At 42.2% G+C, this 19,009-nt stretch overlaps 1 protein-coding gene across 1 annotated transcript in view; it reads left to right on the forward strand.

Moving 5' to 3' along the window:
* Positions 1 to 13,308: 13,308 nt before the first annotated feature.
* Positions 13,309 to 19,009, forward strand: part of tagapb (T cell activation RhoGTPase activating protein b) — a 37,224-nt gene continuing 31,523 nt past the window's right edge. The window contains exon 1 of the mRNA XM_049590394.1: positions 13,309 to 13,490. Within this exon, the coding sequence (XP_049446351.1) occupies positions 13,416 to 13,490 (75 nt within the window). The 5' untranslated portion in view covers positions 13,309 to 13,415. The remainder of the gene's footprint in view (positions 13,491 to 19,009) is intronic.

Raw genomic sequence — 19,009 nt, forward strand, 5'->3', positions numbered from 1 at the left:
ATGGGAAGTGGATAATAAGGAGCAGCAGTGAATGAAAATGGCCAGTGGATAAGGTGCAAGTGATTGTATGTGCAAAAACAGCAGACTGCTGTGGTGTCTATAAAGTGTCCATAGTGTCTATAAAGTGTCTCCTGTGTGACTCCTAGTGTAAAAAGTGCTTTGAGTGGTCACTAGATGACTAGAAAGGTGCTATACAAGTGCAGGTCCTTTAAAAAAGTATTGATACACGCACTGAAACCCTTTCACCAAGTTTTTTTTTTCACTTTGTTTTCATGAACATTGAAATAATAACACAGAAATTAAAGGTCCCATGTTGTGAAAAGGCAGATTTCCATGTCTTTTTAAAAGTAAAGCAGGTACAGGTGATGTATAAATACTGTGAAAGTATCATAAGGCTCACTCCACAGGGAAATGCACACAATCTGTATTCAGAAAATGTGCTTTTAAAAAAGCCGCCAGGATTTCTGTGACTTTGTGATGTCACAGCTACTCTAAATATAGACTGTGTGAAACACAGACATTGTAAATGGGTCCTTTGTTATTTCTTGTCTGAATGTTTTCCAGTGTTTGTGAATGACATCAGCTGACAGGAAGTTAACATGGACCCAAGCTGCTGCCTAACAATGTAATTCCAGTGAAATCTATAACCTAATCTATAGTGTTTCAGACATTTATAAAAGAAACGTATGGCACAAAACTGGGCGTACAGTCACTTCCACGCAAAGCTTATTTATCAATGTGGACGTGAGCAGAGGCTACGATCAAATCTCATGTCAGGTGTCAACTCCTGTACTCAGGTTTGAGTCAGCGTGAACTTGTGGTGCAGAGAATTGTTATTAGACTATATTCTGACTGACATCTAAGTATTTGTAGCCACATATGAATCATCTTTAAAATGTATAGTGGCCATAAAGACATGTGATTGTAAGCTTACAATATCAGTATAATATAATATATGGGCTTTATTGTTATGATATGTAGACTATAGGTTGGTCCTTGTCATGGATGTATAGATTAAATATTCAAGTCTAGAAGCTGACTGTCCAACGCTGTTGACTGCAGCAGTGATTTCTTTCCATAATGTGTTTTCAGACTTCCTTAGATGGAACTTTTCAGGCTGCCAGATAAAACCAGTTGGTTAAATTAAACATGGGACATCTGCGTTTATAATTTTAATCTTAGAAATGTTTCTCTTCTTGGCTGTATTATGTCTCTCCACATCGCAGTGTGGCCTCTAAACTGAGAATATATTCAGGCAGGATATGTACATGATGATTGTTTTCAGCCGCCACAGTTATCAACACTTGATCATTCCTATGCTGTGATTGGCAAGATAAGAACGTTTCATGATTTGCATGCGAACCCTGATGTGAGATGAGTTCTATGTTTGGATCTGCACTGGTTTGTAATATGGACCAATAAATGAGGGCCAGGGTGATTACAGATATATTCAGACAGACAGTTTGAGAAAAATAATGTTAGCATGTTCTGTTAGAAACACAAAATACAAGTGTGAACCTGAATATAAGCATAATATGGGGCCTTTAACATTAAAGATGGCGTTTATTATGTGAGAGGTAACTGAACGTTTTGTACATTGCAGACAGGAGAACCACACTTAAGATGTAGTACTCTTGGTAGACTGAAAAATCTTGAGTTGTCACTGCCTTCTGCCGTGTTTTCACTGATGCAAAACAAACCCCACGGTACCACAGTGCACCGGACTGCTGGACAGTAGTTTTTCATCCCCACAGGGCTGACTGTAATCACTGGTTACATGCAAATATCATTTATGTTACATGTTATGCAGACTTTAAATTCTTCACATCAACTTTTTCTTTCTGTTATCATTTGTCACAAACAGGTGATGATGATGTCAGTAACGGCTGAATACCGTTAAGGTGTATGAGTCGCAGGGCTGTGATATTCAGCATGCTGGATCACTGTTGTGGTCTATAGGTGCAGCTAAATGGAGCAGAGCCACTGTTAATGTTATAGTGTGTTTTTAGCCACGCTAGCTGGCAGCATGTCTGTTAATTACTATGAACTATTGGATGGATTGCTATGAAATGTTGTACGGAAAGTCATGATCCCCAGAGGATGAATCCTACTGACTTTAGCGATCCCCCTGACTTTTCACTGTATGATGAACTACAATGAAACCGATATTCATGCTCCCCTCAGGATGAATCTCAGTGACTGAAATGATCATTTATAAACTGACTCTTTCCATCAGCCTCAGCTGTACTTTGTATTTAGTGTGAAATGACAAATATTAGCATGCTAACATGCTAAACTAATATGATAAGCATCATTAGCATATTAGCATTGTCGTTGTGAGCTTGTCGGCATGTAGCAAAACATTTAGCACAAAGTACTGCTGTTCTTCCTGTTGCGTTCATGTCATATCAAAGTTACAGGAATTGACTCTTTGCTAAGTGCCGCCCCATGAACGCAGCCTGGCCAATCATAACATAGCATCAGGCCAGCTCAGACCAGGGTCGGACAACAACACAGCTGTGCTCCATTGACTCTAATGCAGTCGTTTCAGATTTCCTTCATTTTCAGGCTGGTTTTCTGGATTTGGAGCTAAATGTTGTGCCTGGGGCACGTCGTGTATTAATGATACTCGTTACCTGGAGAAATTGGAAAAAGATATACGCTTCTTCCCTGTTCCAAAACCAAAATCAAACCCTGAAAAGTGTAGGGTTAGCTAGCTAGCTACTGAAGATATAGCCTACTGAATGTATACACATGCTGCTTTTTTAATGATTATAACAGTGAAACAAAGACCGACCCTGCTGTACAGGAACCAGTGAAGGGAAGCAGGGAAACTTTGCTGATATTCAACCAGCTCTGTGTCATCGCATTGTGTGCAGATGAATGTTGTGCAGCGACGTTCATCTGCACACACTGCGATGCCACACAGCTGGTTCAGTATCAGCAAAGTTTCCCTTTATATTCATTGTCTTGTGTGGCGATCAGCAGTGATGTGGTGGTTCACTTTTACACTGTGATCTGTAGCCTACAGTTCGGCTTTAGCTTCTAACTATCTTTGTCTTTTTAACCTGTTGTTGCTGCTGAGTCAGTTTGACATCCTGGATATATCCTTCAAACACAGACTGTAGACCCCTCTGTCTGCTTCTCTCTGGAATCACTGTTTCATTTTTCCATAAATTTGATAATATGTCTTCAGGGAGTGCAGTTAGTTACAGTGTGGGCTCCATGCTTACTCCGACAGCTTGTTGGACCATTAGAAAGGGGCGGGGCTTAGCGAAAGGTGAATTAGTTAACTACAACCAACCTGATTTTCTTTGACCTAAAAAACTTACCTAAGTTGAATGAATTTACTATTCATCCAAAAGTTGTGTTGATATATAATTTTTTTATGCTGGAAAACTTCTTTTTTTTTTTTTTTTAGGAATTATCCACTAATCCTGTTAATCTTTTTTTTTTTTTTTTGAGTGTATAAAACTCTGTACTCATAAAACTGTCTTGATAATGTGAATGTTAGGAAGTCATAAATGCAGTAATCTCTCCCATCCATCCCATTTGACATGAACGTGGCACTGAGTACACAGGGCTGCATGAAATTCGTCTTGTTGCCGTTATGATAAGTCAAACTCTCTGCCCAGAGAAAGGGTCCTTTCAACATTCCCATCAGGTTTGTGCATTATTTATGCTGCTTTTTAATTATTTATATTGTCATCAAATGTTTCAGTAAATCACTGCATATTAATAAGTAAGTAAAGGGCACAGTAAGTACGACTACTGAGATCAATTTCAAATGAAACAATTCAGCTCGAGCACACTGCTCTGCTCAAGTGAAGCGACATCACATTACATATATATATATATATATATATATATATATATATTGTATTTTATTGTTTGTTTTTATCCCTGTTTTTATGCACTTCTGTACTTTTGTAAGATGACCTTGAGTGCCATGAAAGGCGCCCTTAAATAAAATGTATTATTATTATTATTATATTAAACACTGCCATTAATGATGTCTTTGAATTTCTCTTCACGTGCTTTTTGTTCTCGTCATCCTCATTATGATTTCATCCTGCAGCTGCCTTCTCATCAAACAGCAGATCCACTTCAATAGAGTTCGCTCCATTATGCTTTTTAAATGATATTTAAAGCTGAACGTTATGATGCCTTAAACTCCTCTGCGATCATGCTGGTTCAGTGAGTGTTGTGTTGTGTTGTCATATTCTGAACACTCTGTGGTTGTTCTGGTGTCCAGTCTGTACCTGTAGCAAAGACCGTACATTGAATTAGTATGTATAGATATATAATGTTCTGTCTGACGTTTTTAAAATGAATCTGAACCAATTTACCATCATTTTTATGATGTTTAAATGTTGTTTGTGCCTCTGGCGTGTTTCCTTTCGATGAAAAAGTACATTATTTCACCAGCTGGGAGTCTTATCTCTGATGTCACTCACACATAATGTCAAGCATTTTATTTGACAACTTACGCTGTTTGAATTTAGCTCTTGGATATTGACAGAAAATTGACCAATTTGTCCTCATGTTTTTTTCTCTCTCTCTGTAGCCATAAAACATTATTTTTCTAACACTCAGATGTCCTCTTGTGATGTTGAAATATTGAAAATGTTTCTATAATGTACAGAAACTGAAAACACTCACACAAGATGTATATTTAAAGTAAATAAAAACAGTACTGCAGTATGATGTTAAATCCATTTGAGCTGAGGATAATAAACTGTTCAAAACAAACCACTCCTGTGCACCACTCTCTTCTGATTGTTAGGATTAAATGGTACAACATTTCTAAATATTCTCACGTTTCTATTCAGTCCGTCGTCTGATTGCCTGGTAATTTAACAGCTTGCTTAAATGGGAAGAAAGAAAAGAATTAAAATTCCCCCACAGAGCAGAATCACTTCCCTCTCATTTCTTAATGCTCAGTTATTTAACAGCTTCATGCATGTTAATGAGAGGCTGATTAATTTGTCGGGCGCGCTCACTGTGTAATGAGCTCTTTGTAGTCCGCTGTGGCCTCAATTAGACATTTGCAGAGTGTGTTTATGTGAGTGACGGGAGAGCTTAATCAGAACTGGACTGGACATCTATCTGAACGGTGACAACTGTTCTGTATTCTTGATGATTTACTTTATTTCTTTCTATTTTTTAATAACAATAGGTTAAAGGATGACATGTAATGTGTCAGTCGTAGTGATGAACCATAGTCATCTCACCTCTCAACACTTTCTTCGACCTCGTCACATATCTACGTTCTTGGTCATGGACTTTCCACGTCCAGATACAAGGTGAAAGGTACCCTGGGTGTGTTGGTTGTTGATGTTCTGGGACACCATGTCAAGTTCTGCCTGTTACATGCATTGTCTTCTTTCAAAATACACTCCGTGTTCACAGGAAATTTAACGTTTACATACCGTCTCTTTCAAAAAAAGCACTACGTCAGTATAACACTGCAAATTGACGTTTTTTTGTTTGGCTTTATAATCTTATGGAAAGCGAACACCACCCTCCCAGGTGAAGATTGTTGTTTGTCGGACCCATCCACCAAAGCTCCCTCCCGCCCCACTTGAACTTTCCCCACCTTAACCTTCCTCCTTGTCCTGTCACGTGTCCCCCTGCGCCGAAAAAAGCCGTCCTTTAACGTCGGCATGGTACGCGGCCGGTTGCTGTTATAGTGTAACAGTGCCTGGTGGCATCAGGGGGGAAACGCAATGGGACAAGGAAGAAAGTCAAGGTGGCGAAAGTCCAAGTGGGGCAGTGGGTGACTGATATTCGCGTGCCACAAGACTGTAATGCCAAACCCTGTTCAGCATTGTACCGACATTGTGCATTTATTTTGAAAGAGACTGTATGTAAACGTTAAATTTCCTGTGAAAACCTGAGTGTACTTTGAAAGACAACAATGCATGTAACAGGCAGAACTTGACACAGCGTCCTAGGATGTCAACAACACACCCAGGGTACTTTTCACGTCGTATGTGGACATGGAAATGTTAATATGTGACGAGGTCGGAGTGAGAATGTGTTGCAATATAAGGTTGACCATGCCAACGTTAAAGGACGTCTTTTTCATTAGTGTCTGACGCCGGGTTTCGACGACTTTGGAGAGACAGGGTTGCACCTCTGTATGGAGCTTTTTAGCTTGCAAAAGGGATAGTTTGGATTTTCTAAAGCGTTGTTGTATGAGGTACTTATCAATAGTCCATCTATTACATACAGCAGGCTCACTTCCAGTTTGGAGAAGTGGCAAGAGACGGCACAGAAGCTAAACAATGTACTGCTGTAGAGAGGGCAGCAAGAAGAAGAAAGTATTTTAGCACCATAAAAACTGTTACACCTCAAATAAACTGTTAAATTGTACACTGTTTTTTCACAGCTTTACTGTGAGACAGTCCATTCTGACAGGGAGGCCATTCACAGTTTCAGTTCCCCATCTATGCTCTTGTCAAAACCACAAAGACTCCATTGAGATAAACAACAATTCTGGCTTGCTAAACACAGGAAGTGCTGGTCCATCACAGCTTCAGTCAGTTAGTCAGTAAGTTTGTGTTATTGTGTAACTTTGGTGAATCTGAACTAACCCTTTGAAACACCAAAGTCACACAATAACACAACTAACTAACTGATCGAGGCAGCAGTAGACCAGCAGCTTCTCTATTCAGCAACATTAAATTACTGTTTTTCTCAGTGGAGTCTGGCTTTGAAGAGAGAGATATAGCGGCTTCAGTTCCCCGTCTGTGGTGCAAAAGCTCAGAAAAATCATTGAAGTAAAACAAAATCATGCCTTTCTGGTCACGTAAAATATTGGCGCTGTCACAGCTCAAGTTTCTATGGTTCTGTTTTTTATTTCATTCATTCATGTTGTTTCCTGTTTTACTTTGAAACTCACATCTCTAGTTTCAGATCACTTCACTTCCTGCCCCTGTGTGTTTTCCCTCCCTTCTGATGACCTCACCTGTGTCTGATTGTCTGTCCCGCCCTGATCAGCCTCACCTGTGTCTCGTTATCCTTCCCCTCGCCACAGTATTTAGTGTGCGTCTGGTTTTCTCTCAGTGCCTGTTCGTTTTAGCTCCTTGTGTGTCTCGTGTTCCAGCCTTTTGTTTCCTGGTGTCCTTTTCTTGTTTTTTTGGATTTATCCTGTTGCTGAAGATGCTCCTCTGCTAACGTGCTGTTCATGCTCCGCCTCCTTCATACACACTGATTTAACACTGATCAGGTGTCCAGAAACACATGGAACTGAATGATAATGTCACTCTGTGGCCGCTCGATGTGGTAAAGAGCAGCTGTTTGCTAACACATTTGCTATGATAATTTTATGAGGCAATAGCATGTCTGTAGCCCTGTGGCTATTATTTCATTCATTTTTATGAAGGCATTACTATTTCATTCATTTCTATGAGGACATTAAAATGTGTTTTGTGTTCTATTTCATTTCTCTAAGAATACTTTAAAATGTTTGTTAAACAGGGCACAAGTTAATGTATAATACATCGTGTGTATTTGTCTCATTCAAAAAAGCCCTGTGTGAATGTGTTGGATTAAGTTTTCTTTACCAATACAGCTTTTTCTATTTGAGTTCATTTGTGATCAGAGTGAGTCTATTTTGCTGGAGTAGTATTGTGAACTATGAATATTTTCGTCAGTAATCCATTTAAAGGTCAACAGTGAGCCAGATAAATTTATAAATTGCCAATTCCTGTTTTTCTTTTATTAAATGCCCTGTGTTTATTTTACTAAATTTGGTGTGGTAATTGCAAGTGAAGTTATTCATTGGGTTTAAAAGGGATAGTCTTCAGAAAAGTTATTGGAGGCACCGCCAAGTCATTGTATATCACTGCCACAGTTGTCACAGGTGTGTTGGGCCATTTTCAGTCGAACTCAGGCCCCGTCCCACTGTACTACAACAACCCCATTAGTATTAACTAGCTACATGGGACTGGGGTTACATGTCAGTGTTGCCCATCAATTACCGCAGGTTTACATGAAGCTAATAAAATGTGATCATCTTCATCAGCAGCTAATTTTAAAACTGCAGAGTGTGAAATGCTTTCTGTCAGACACGAATCTATTTACAGACCTGTTCATCCATGCTTCAAATAACACGTGTGCAGACCTCCAAATCAAACAGACTTGACAAAGAGTGACATTTCAATTCCAGGGGACCAAAGCACCACATTGAAGTCCTGGTAATAGATACACTGCGTCAGACTGCTGCTGTGATGGGTCTTCAGAGATGAGCAGAGAGTAGTTTAGCCAACTTTGTGTATGTGCTACAGATTACGTAACCTCCTGACAACAGGCTGCATTGACAAGCCTTTTCTCCATTGTCCAAATCAGCAACAAGGCTTAATTATATTTCTTCGTATGAACCGTGCCACAGGGTTTCATTAGGAGCTTTACCATGGTGACGCAAACAGCAACAAAAAAACATCAACAAGCTATCAAAAGCAGCGCTGTGCTTTGTTAGTGTGTTCAAACATTCATCTTTGGAAGGAAAAAAACGCGTTGGGGCACGAGACAGCAAAGAGGCCTATCAGTCAAAGTTTTCACTGCCGGTCAAAACACAAACACGCACTCACCTCTCCAAAACAGAAAGCTGTTTCAAAAGTAGATCTATCAAAGAAAACATAAGTGAAATCATAAATTGCTGTGGGGACAATAATTGAGTAAAAGTAACCAAGATCAAACCAGTCATGAAAACAGGCGACCTATTCAGAACTGGCTTCACGCTGAGCTTTTGACAACTGGATGGAAACCATTAATTCTTCTAAACAAGACTAAATGGAGTCCTCCAGGATCAGGGCCAACTCAAATCACTCACAACACAACAGAGGCAAAAGTGCTGTTTGTTTGTTTTAATGTTCCCCCGCTGACAAGTTACCACTGGAGATTACATGCTGTGTCCAAATAGTCGCAGGTCAGGTGAAATAAAGACCCTGTCTGTCTGGCTGTCTGTCTGTCTGTCTGTCTGTCTGACCGTTTGACACTGAAACACTGAAAAAAGCTGAAACTCTCTGAGCTGCAGAGTCTGTGATGTAATCACACGATCCTTTGTGGACTTAACTAGTCCATACCCACTGGTAGCTTTGTCACCTTCTACCTATGCCAATCCTCAATGCCTATGTGCAGTTTCACATAGATTGACCACGTCAGTGAGTAGAAAAACGTGGGACAGACAGAATGGCTGACTGACAGAATGACACACTGACAGTTTCCGTGATTATGTACAGCATACCATACCATGACTTAGTCATACCAAAAATTAGAAAAAAAACCCCATTGGGCCACAGGGGGAGCCACAGCGATCGGTCGCATTTTAGCCATTTTTAAGCATTTTTCTGTTGTTATAGCGCCACCCAGTTGCCAATTAGAGTTAAATTTCTCCAGTCACCTTGAGGCGACCTGTTCTACATATCTACCAAGTTTAGTAAAAATCGATGTAGTGGTTAGGCTTAGATAAGACATTAGCTCTCTAGCGCCCCCATTTTGTTTGGTGATGCTGATGATTATGTCATATAATTTCTACATTTTGTTCTTGTTATTAATTGTCTCAAAACCCCCTTTATGTTTCGATACCTATTGGGTGTCACAGTTCTGCATTACCTGCCCTCTTCTTCCCACCAAGTCATCCAGCTCCCATTCAGTCCTTTTCCATTCACCCTGGTTGTCCTGTGTCTCAGCATCAGTCACGCCCACTTCGTCAAGGCAACTCAGTTCACCTGTTCCTGATTACTCACAGCCAGCACTTATCCCCCAGCCTCATAGACACTCTTTATCAAATTGTTTTTCTCCACTCACGCAAAACTCTCTAGTGCTTGATTCCCGACTGTTTCTGCGTCATTGGTTTCTGTTTGCCTGTGGCTGCTTGGCGTCACCATCCGACGATTACGCCACAATGTGAGTATTCCCATCTGCTTACCTGTGGTTCTTCCATGGTCCGCCTCATCCGCAACTGTGTGTGCGTTCTGTGAGTACTTAACTACTGGCTTCATGATCCTCTGACTGACCTCGACCTGCCTTCTGCCTGCCCCCTACTAATTCGTCTGCTTGGACTGGGTACTTACCTGGTTCTAGATCTTCTGCCTCCACAACTACATCCTCTGTCTGCTCCTACATGGTACCATTGCCTGTTATTGAGTGTGTGTTTTGGGCAAACAACACCACAGACACACAACTATACTGTGTGCTATTTGCCTACCCTGCACCGCACCTGCTGAAATGCAACAATAAACATAACTACCAACAGTTCCTGGTCTCCTGTGTGTTGTAGTTGGGTCCTAACACAACCCATTACATTGAGGTTCCCAATGCTCCTGGTTAGGAACATTGAATTAGACCATTAGCAATGTAAATCCATTCAGTTTATGCACCTTATTAATAATCTTTCCCAAACAATTACATTCTTTCAGCCTCCAGATACCATCTGCCACATAACGTCTGTTCAAATGAAACTGCAGCAGCTGATTATATAACTTCATATCTGTTTCACCACTTATATTGTTTCTGTTTTACTGCAGCTCTGTACTTTTGCTGAATTATATTGTCTGATTCTCCCTAATGGGATCAATGTCACCTTTTATTTAAGCTGACAATCCATTTTACAAAACAGTTTTCATTTGTATGAATCCATGCTGTATATTCTCTTGTTAACATTAACAGTGGCAGATATTGTTATTGCATTTGTACTTTTTCCTTGCTGCTGGGGTAGGCAGGTTTCTTACATACACCTTCCTGTTGCAGCTCTCCCCTCTCTGTCCTATAAGCCCCTCCCACCAGATGACCACAGGCATATGCACGTGCTTCATACAGTAATCCAGTGTTTCCTGTACATTGATTGATTTAATCTTATTTCATTGGAGAGTTGGCACAGCTCCTTCACTCAGCCCCTCCTTGCCCTGCTCTCTCCCTCTCTCTGTTTATCAGGCCACAAATGAGACAACAATTAGCTTGCGAGCCACCCAATGGCCTCACTTTCTGCTAATGTAGACTGCTTCGCCAGGAGGACAGCAGGCAGCAACTCCAAGATGAACCGTCCAACAGTGGCTGTAATGCCTCAAATTCAGCCAGCACAGTGTCACAGTGGGCTGGCGGCCAGCAGCACATCAGGTCTAACCTGTGTAACTGCAGCAACACTAAGTTTGCTGAACCGGTGGGGAGTAAGAGCGATCCAGGATGAGAGCCCCAGGCACTTAACTTTGCGCTGATTCATTTTGAGTTGCTGGAGCTGTGACTGAAGGTCTGTGCCTGTAAAGCCCTGGCTCTAACTGATGCTAGCTACATTACTACATTGCCCTGTACACTCACGGCTGTACACCTAACCACTCCGGCAACACACTCATTAAGTTTGCTAGTGACACACCACTATGGTTGGCCTCATAACCGCAAGAGATGAGTCTGCATACAGGACGAGATGCAGAGGCTGTCAGTGTGGTGCTCTAGGAACAACCTTTCAATCAACACCCATAAAACAAAGGAGATGATCATCGATTTCAGGAGGCGCAGAGTGGAACTGGTCGTACTCTGCATCAACAGGGACCCAGTGGAGAGGGTCTCCACCTTCAAGTTCTTTCGGACCTACGTCTCACAAGACCTGTCCTGGTCAGCAAACACTCGGACTTCTTGAGACCGTTCCGTAAGGTTGACCTGAAGAAGTAACTGCCGGTGGCTTTCTATCGATCTACCATCGAGGGTGTCTTGGCATACTGTATTACAGCGTGGTATGCCAGCTGCAAGGCAGTAGAAAGGAAGGCACTGCATAGGGTGATCTCCACAGCAGAGAAAATCATAGGCTACTCTCTGCCCTCCCTGGAGGACATCTCCCACTCCCAGTGCCTCTGCAGAGTGAGGAAAATCATAAAGGACCCCTCCCACCCTGGTCATTCACTGTTCACCTCAGTGCTCAGACTTACAGTTTCTTTCCCTGGGCCATCAGAACTTTAAACTCCCATACCTCACAAACTGTCCTTTTTCTCATTTCTCCTGTTAGCAGAAGGCTAAACTATTAGCAACACTTTCTGTCCACCTCTGAAGCGCTTTGCTTATATTGACACGTTATATTTTCATTTTCATTCATTATATTTTTATACTCTTTCCGACTCCTGGTGTGATGAGTCCGTCTTCCTTTTTGGGTTGCTTTGCAGTGTAGGTAGTTGACGCCAAAGCTGGAATACCAAATTTCTTTGCAGGATTCTCTCTGCCATTTAATCAGGCTTTCACTGAAGAGATGTGCACATGCATCTCCATTTGTAGAACATCCAATAGAAACACCGTCTCTTTGAAATGACCTGTGACTGGCCACTGTCTCCCATCACCAACTGCATTATTTAAAGAACCAAGAGGAGGTGCAGAAGTCTCGTCGTCTCTCACTTGAACTGCCACCCTAAACATAAAATCCAAACATATTTTGAAATACGCTTTAAGTCAGGTTATTCCTCCTCTGTGTCCTGCATGTGTTTTTGTTGTGGGAAGTGGATCAGGAGGTGTGTCTCTGACCCGGCTCTGATTGGTTCAAACACTCAGAGCCGCTTTGTTATTGCACTATGCCACTTTACTTTTAGACAAACTGTGGCTCTCTGATTCTGTCTGATTATGCTACACTTAGACAATAAGATTATTTCTTCTTTAAAGACACGTTAAACTAAAATTACATTCTGCTATTCACTAGTATGGCATCAAGCTAGCTTAATGTTAATACCAATGGATTCCTCTCTGTAAAGTTCATCACAAGTGTTCAGTTAAGAAATGCATGTCAAACACTTCTACCTTGAAATATGTGCTGTGTTTTATTGTTGAACTCTCTCCTGCTTGTTGCTGTCAGTCAAGCCCTTCAATTTCATCTCTATATTAGCCTTGGCTAAACAAGAGTGTCACTGTAAAAACTCTAAAAGTACGTCTCTCTATGTGTGCAGCTATTCATGTATGTGCAGAGGGGGGATGGGAGGAATCTGTGAGCCCCTGTTTTTCAGAGACACTGGCAGTCACGGCATCTCACCCTCGTTAGCCTGGAAATGGGGACGAGCAGAAGGCCCTGATGGGACACACGGTGATCTCATTATGGAAGGAAGCTGCCCCACTGGAGCGGAACGGGACAGACTGGTACGGAGAGATGGAGGGAGGGATGGGTACAGTTCTCTGGGGGGGGTGACTCTGATCAGAGTGGCACTGTGGGTACAGGTCAGGCACAAAAACCCCCTCTCCTATTTTGAGTGCTAGCCAGGCCTCCATTGTTGTACCCCTCATTAGCACCACTTAGAAGAAGCTGCTCTGCAGGACAGGAGGCGTCACTCTGCAGCTGCTCCCCGGCTTGTTCGCAGCAGAACCCTCAAACTATTATTCCTCTACTACCATCTTACAGTGCAGGACAGCAGGGGGTCGAGGTCTTGCTTGGAGACACCAGCATGGACTCTCCGGGTTATGGAGTTGCAGCAATGAGGAGAGGAAGCTATGATGATGCTGCAGGCTCTCTGCGTCCTGTGAGTATTGATCCAATATTGATTGAGGTGGGGGACTCAAGTCACATGAGCTGACTCGAGTCAGACTCATGTCGCAAATTTGCAAGCTTGAGACTTGCTTGACTAACACTGATGAAAGACTCGACTTTTGACGAATGACTTTGACATTCATGGCTGTAGACTTGAGACAGATGAATTGAAAGAACTTTCCTCAATACATGTTTGTACACGCAGATGTATTCGTATTCATGCCCACTGAATCAGAGCTCTGTCCTTCTGCACAGCTTTATTTGGACTAATGGCATCATGATCTGATACATACGTGGCCACCATACGCTCAGGCTCTCCTCTAACATATTTGTACAAGGTTTTGGGACTGCCACTGTGCATAAAAACTGTCCCAGTCTGCTTTCCAAACATAAGTTTACTGTGTGTGAGTGTGTGTGTGTGTGTATGTGTGCTTGCTGTGCACCATGAGATATTCTCCTCTCATACACCACCGTGGTTTTAATCGTGCATAATAATCTCTTTCACAGCAGTAGGTATGTTACTTGAGTGTAGTGTCTTTCATCCTGACTGCTTGACTGAGGCAATGACATGCAGCGTCAGACACTGATGATAAATTTGCGGTGCTTTGTACGTTGTGTGTTTATTTTGAACAAAGACAATGTATGTAACAGGCACAACTTGACACAGTGTCCCAGAACGTCAACAACCAACACACCCAGGGTACCTTTCATGTCGTATGTGGACGTGGAAAGTCCATGACCAAATGTCAATATGTGATGAGGTCGGAGTGAGAATGTGTTGGTTAGTATGACTTGACTTGTGACTTGTTTGATCTCGGCAATGACTTGACTCAACTTACCTGACTTGCAGCAGGGACTCAACATGACCTGCTTGATGTTTGCCACAGTGACGTGGGACATGATTGAGACTTGAAGGTTAAGATTTGAGTCATGTTTGTGACTAGCCCTTTCCTCCCACCTCTGATGCTTACATAAACATATTGTTGTTCATCAGTTGCTGTGTGTATGAGGAGACGCTTGAAGGCTGTGTTACATAAGATGGCTGAAAAAGAGCTCTGTAATGATGGAGGACAAGGGCATCAAACAGTTCGCCAGCCCAAACAACCCTTGACCCACTACTGTCTGAATCCGACGTCAGTCGTGCTCCATGTGTTCCATGTTCTGTGCATTCCATGTGACCTCTGTTCAATGTCCATGTGTTCCATGTGATCTGTGTTCAATGTCTATGTGTTCCACGTGATCTGTGTTCAATGTCCATGTGTTCCATATGATCTGCGTTCAATGTCCATCAATCAATCATCAATCAATCAGTCAATTTTATTTATAAAGCCCAATACGACAAATCACAATTTGCCTCACAGGGCTTTACAGCATACGACATCCCTCTGTCCTGTGGACCCTCACAGCAGATAAGGAAAACCTCCCCAAAAAACCCCTTTAACGGGAAAAAAATGGTAGAAACCTCAGGAAGGGCAACTGAGGAGGGATCCCTCTTCCAGGACGGACAGACATGCAATAGATGTTGTACAGAACAGATCAGCATACTAAATTAACAGTATTCCGTATGACACAATGAGACAGAGAGAGACAGAGACAGAGACAGATGTAGGACAGACGGTAATGATAATAGCTTATAACAACATTAATAAAAGTAATAATATTATAATTATGATTCCGGCTACTGTGGTACAATATGTTGAAAGTATGTGTTAATATCTGATAGTATACATATGTGACAATAATCATATGTGCATAATAACAGTAGAAGTATGACTAATGATAACAGCAGCAGCAGGAGGCATTTGGCAGAACCACAGCAGCAGCACAACCACACACGTCACACTATCCAGGCACCACTGTGATAGAAGTTAACCTGTGAGACAGGTGGCGCACAAAGGCTCCATATGTCCATGTGTTCCATGTGATCTGTGTTCAATGTTCCATGTATTTCATGATCTCTCTCTGTTTTGTGTTCCACGTGTTCTATGTTTCAATGTTCAGTGTATTCTGTGTGTTCTATGGTCAGCCCCCAAAATATCCACATGATTTCCTGGTGCTGTCTCTTGCCTCATTCAACACAAGGACCTTCAAAGCCAGTGACAATAAAACTGAATTGAACCATTCATTCCTGGCAATGAAAAATATTATTGGCTCTTGATTTCATATAAAGCAGGTGGAGGACGGTGGTATTGAATCATGTGCCTGGTGGAGAAACCTTTGACTTTGAAGAGCTGTTAACATTTTTCAAGTTTGAAGTTCTTGTTGTTCAGTACCTGCAGTACAACAGCGTCAGCATATACACAGAAGCTCCTGGACTGGAGGGTCAGCTCAGTCCTTTGTGTCCTGCAGGCTTTGTGTGCCAGCGTAGAACTGGCTGCAGAGACAGAGGCCAGAAAGAGGTGCTTTTCAAGTGTCCCTGCTTTTGTTTGTTTTGTTTTGCTGTTTTTTTTTCTCTTTGTCTTCAGTTCTGCTTAACCCAGTTTCTCAGTTTGTCCAACAATTAGAGCACAAGAGCAGCCCTAACAAGATGAAATGTGTTTGTTTTCTTTCACCCAAATGAGCCAGGGTTCATGTGTGTGTGTGTAAGAGACGCTTCCTACTGGGAAAATGAAAAGATGTATTAAAGGTTCGGGTCAATGAAAGAAAAGGTGGGAGTTTAGCCATGCTAGCAGCCTGGACCACACTGACATATCTCAACAACTACTGGTTAGATTGTCTTGAATTTTTGTTCAGACATTCATGTACCTCAGAGATTGAATCCTGCTGAATCTGTAAATCCCCCATTTCTTCCTGTAGCGTCACCATGAGGTTCACATTTGGGTTTTGAGGATAATGTCCCCTCATGATTAAAAAACCCAGTCTCACTCCAAAGTCGTTGAAATCCGGCACTTGGGCAGTGACTTGTGGCGTCAGATTCACGGCGGTGTCAGGGGGAAACGGAACAAGGACGAAAAGGGGTCGGGCGGGAGGGGTGGTGGATAGGTCCAACACTTTCAGCCAAGGTGTTTGCGTACTGTAAGATTAGCCAAACCCTGTTCTTTTTTCCTTGTTATGTAAACCAAACCATGTGTGTTAGTTGTTGAAGGCATTGTACTGACGGAGTGAGTTTATTTTGAAAGAAACTGTATGTAAACATTAAATTTTCTATGAAAATGGAAGTGTATTTTGAAGGAAGACAATGCATGTAACAGGCAGAACTTGACACGGTGTCCCAGAATGTCAAAAACCAACGCACCCAGGGTACCGTTCACGTCATATGTGACGAGGTCGGAGTGAGAATGTGTTGGATAAACTGATAGTGATCCTTTGACTTTCCATTTAACGTCATCATCAGGTCAAAATGTTTATTTATGACCAAAACTAAAGACATTCCCATCAGCCTCAGCTGTGCTTTTATTGCTAATTAGCAAATGTTAGCATGTCCCTGACCAAGAGTTCTGCTCCCAAGTTCCTGGTTTCTGTTGGTCTGTTTTCTGAGGCTGAGTGAAGAGACTGTCAGTCAGCTCTATGTTGTGAGTTTACCTGTTCTGCAGCCCGTGATTTCCTGTGCTGTGGATTACCTTGCTGCGTGTCTGCACATTCTGCCTTTGTGTGTGCGCTGTGGCACCCCTTGTGTGTCACCCCTCCTGTTCTCACCTGGTGTCGGATCCTCTGCTCGCCCGACAACATCTCCCCACCTGCTCCTCACAGTACCACACAATTGAACTGTCTGGTGTGTGTGCATCAATTAGACGCCAGAGACTCTCCTGCTTTCTGATTGATCCTGTGCCTCAGGAGGCCTCAAGCCAAGAGGGTGACCTTTCTAGTTGTTACACTTACCTGTTCATCTTGTGTTCTGCAAGAGGTTTATTATACTGTCCCTCTTGTCTGTGGTGCTGCATAAATAAATGTAATATACTGTAGTTCATCATAATCAGGAGACAGTTATTACAAATTATGATTTTACTTTTTGTCACTGGTCAAAATTTTGTTTTTGACCACATTATCAGAAGTTTATGTATTTACCTGATAAGAATAGGCTTTCATATATTTAAAACACAACGCGTTTTGAAAATGTATCAAACCTACTGATAAATATACAGTACTGTGTAAAGGTTTTAGGCAGGTGTGAGGCAATGCTGTAAAGTAAGAATGCTTTCAAAAGTATAAAGTTTAATTGTTTATTATTATTGAAGTCAGGGATTTTGTAGGTTGAGTCAGGTGTATGATTAACCAGTTATACCAAACAGGTGCTAATGATCATCAATTTCATAGGTAGGTTGAAACACAGTCATTAAGTGAAACAGAAACAGCTTTGTAGGAGGCTTATAACTGGGTGAGGAACAGCCATTGTGGAGGAAAACAGTTTGATGTCGCAATTCATACACCATGACAACACACACAGCACAGCAACAAGACACAAGGTACTTATACTGCATCAACAAGGTATCTCCCAGGCAAAGACTTCAAAGCAGACTGGGGTTTCAAGATGTGCTGTTCAAGCTCTCTTGAAGAATCACAAAGAAACAGGCAATGTTGAGGACTGCAGACGCCAAGTAACCATAGAATAGCAGATGAAAGACACATTATGCTTACTTCCCTTTTGAAATCAGAAGATGTGCAGCCGTGCCATCAGCTCAGAGCTTACAGAAACCAGTGGGACCCAGTTGTACCCATCTGCTGTCTGGAGAAGTCCGACATGGAAACAAGGCCAAGCTACTCAACCATGCATAAAAACGTAGGAACTGGGGTGCAGAAAAGTGGCAGCAGGTGCTCTGGACTGATGAGTCAAAATCTGAAATATTTGCTTGTAGCAGAAGGCAGTTTGTTCACCGAAGGGCTGGAGAGCGGTGCAATAATGAGTGTCTGCAGGCGACAGTGAAGCATGGTGGAGGTTCCTTTGCAAGTTTTGGGGCTAGTGTGAATAGGTTCATTTTGTCTACTCAAATTAGATTCAGTGTAGAAAAGTTTCTTTTTTTCAGACAATGAGTTTTTAAGGAGATGTAGTTACCTTTGACATGTTTCGACTGTCACTGCAGTCTTCTTCAGAAGCGTCATCTGACGTGCGTCATGACGTGTCTTTATTAGCTGGTAGTATCCCGGAGGTGTGAGCAGCCTGGCAAATCAGATTGCCAGGCTGCTCACACCGCCACGGCTGCTCCGTGTGTGTCTGAGCAGAGTGCACACGCGTTGTGCACCCGCCTAGAGACGCATATTACTAACTTGTTTAACAGCGAAATACTGCGCCGTTGACTTTAGACCAGTTTTTGTTGGTCACTGGCGCATTTGCTTTTTACGCCATCTAACTAGCAACGTACCATGACTGCACCTGACCACTCCTCATTTTTAGACCAACACACCCAGAGAAGCGCAAGTTCATTTGCTAGTTAGACGACGAAGGGGCAGGGCGTGAAAATGACAACTGCGCCTGCATCTAAATAGCAATGACACTTGCGACATGGATTATGCGCCCTCCGCCGTCCGCTTTAGACCATCTAAATAGGGCCCTAAGTGTGGAGGATAGGAACTGGA

The sequence above is a fragment of the Epinephelus fuscoguttatus genome, linkage group LG11 (assembly GCF_011397635.1).
Source record: "Epinephelus fuscoguttatus linkage group LG11, E.fuscoguttatus.final_Chr_v1".
Lineage (NCBI taxonomy): Eukaryota > Metazoa > Chordata > Actinopteri > Perciformes > Serranidae > Epinephelus > Epinephelus fuscoguttatus.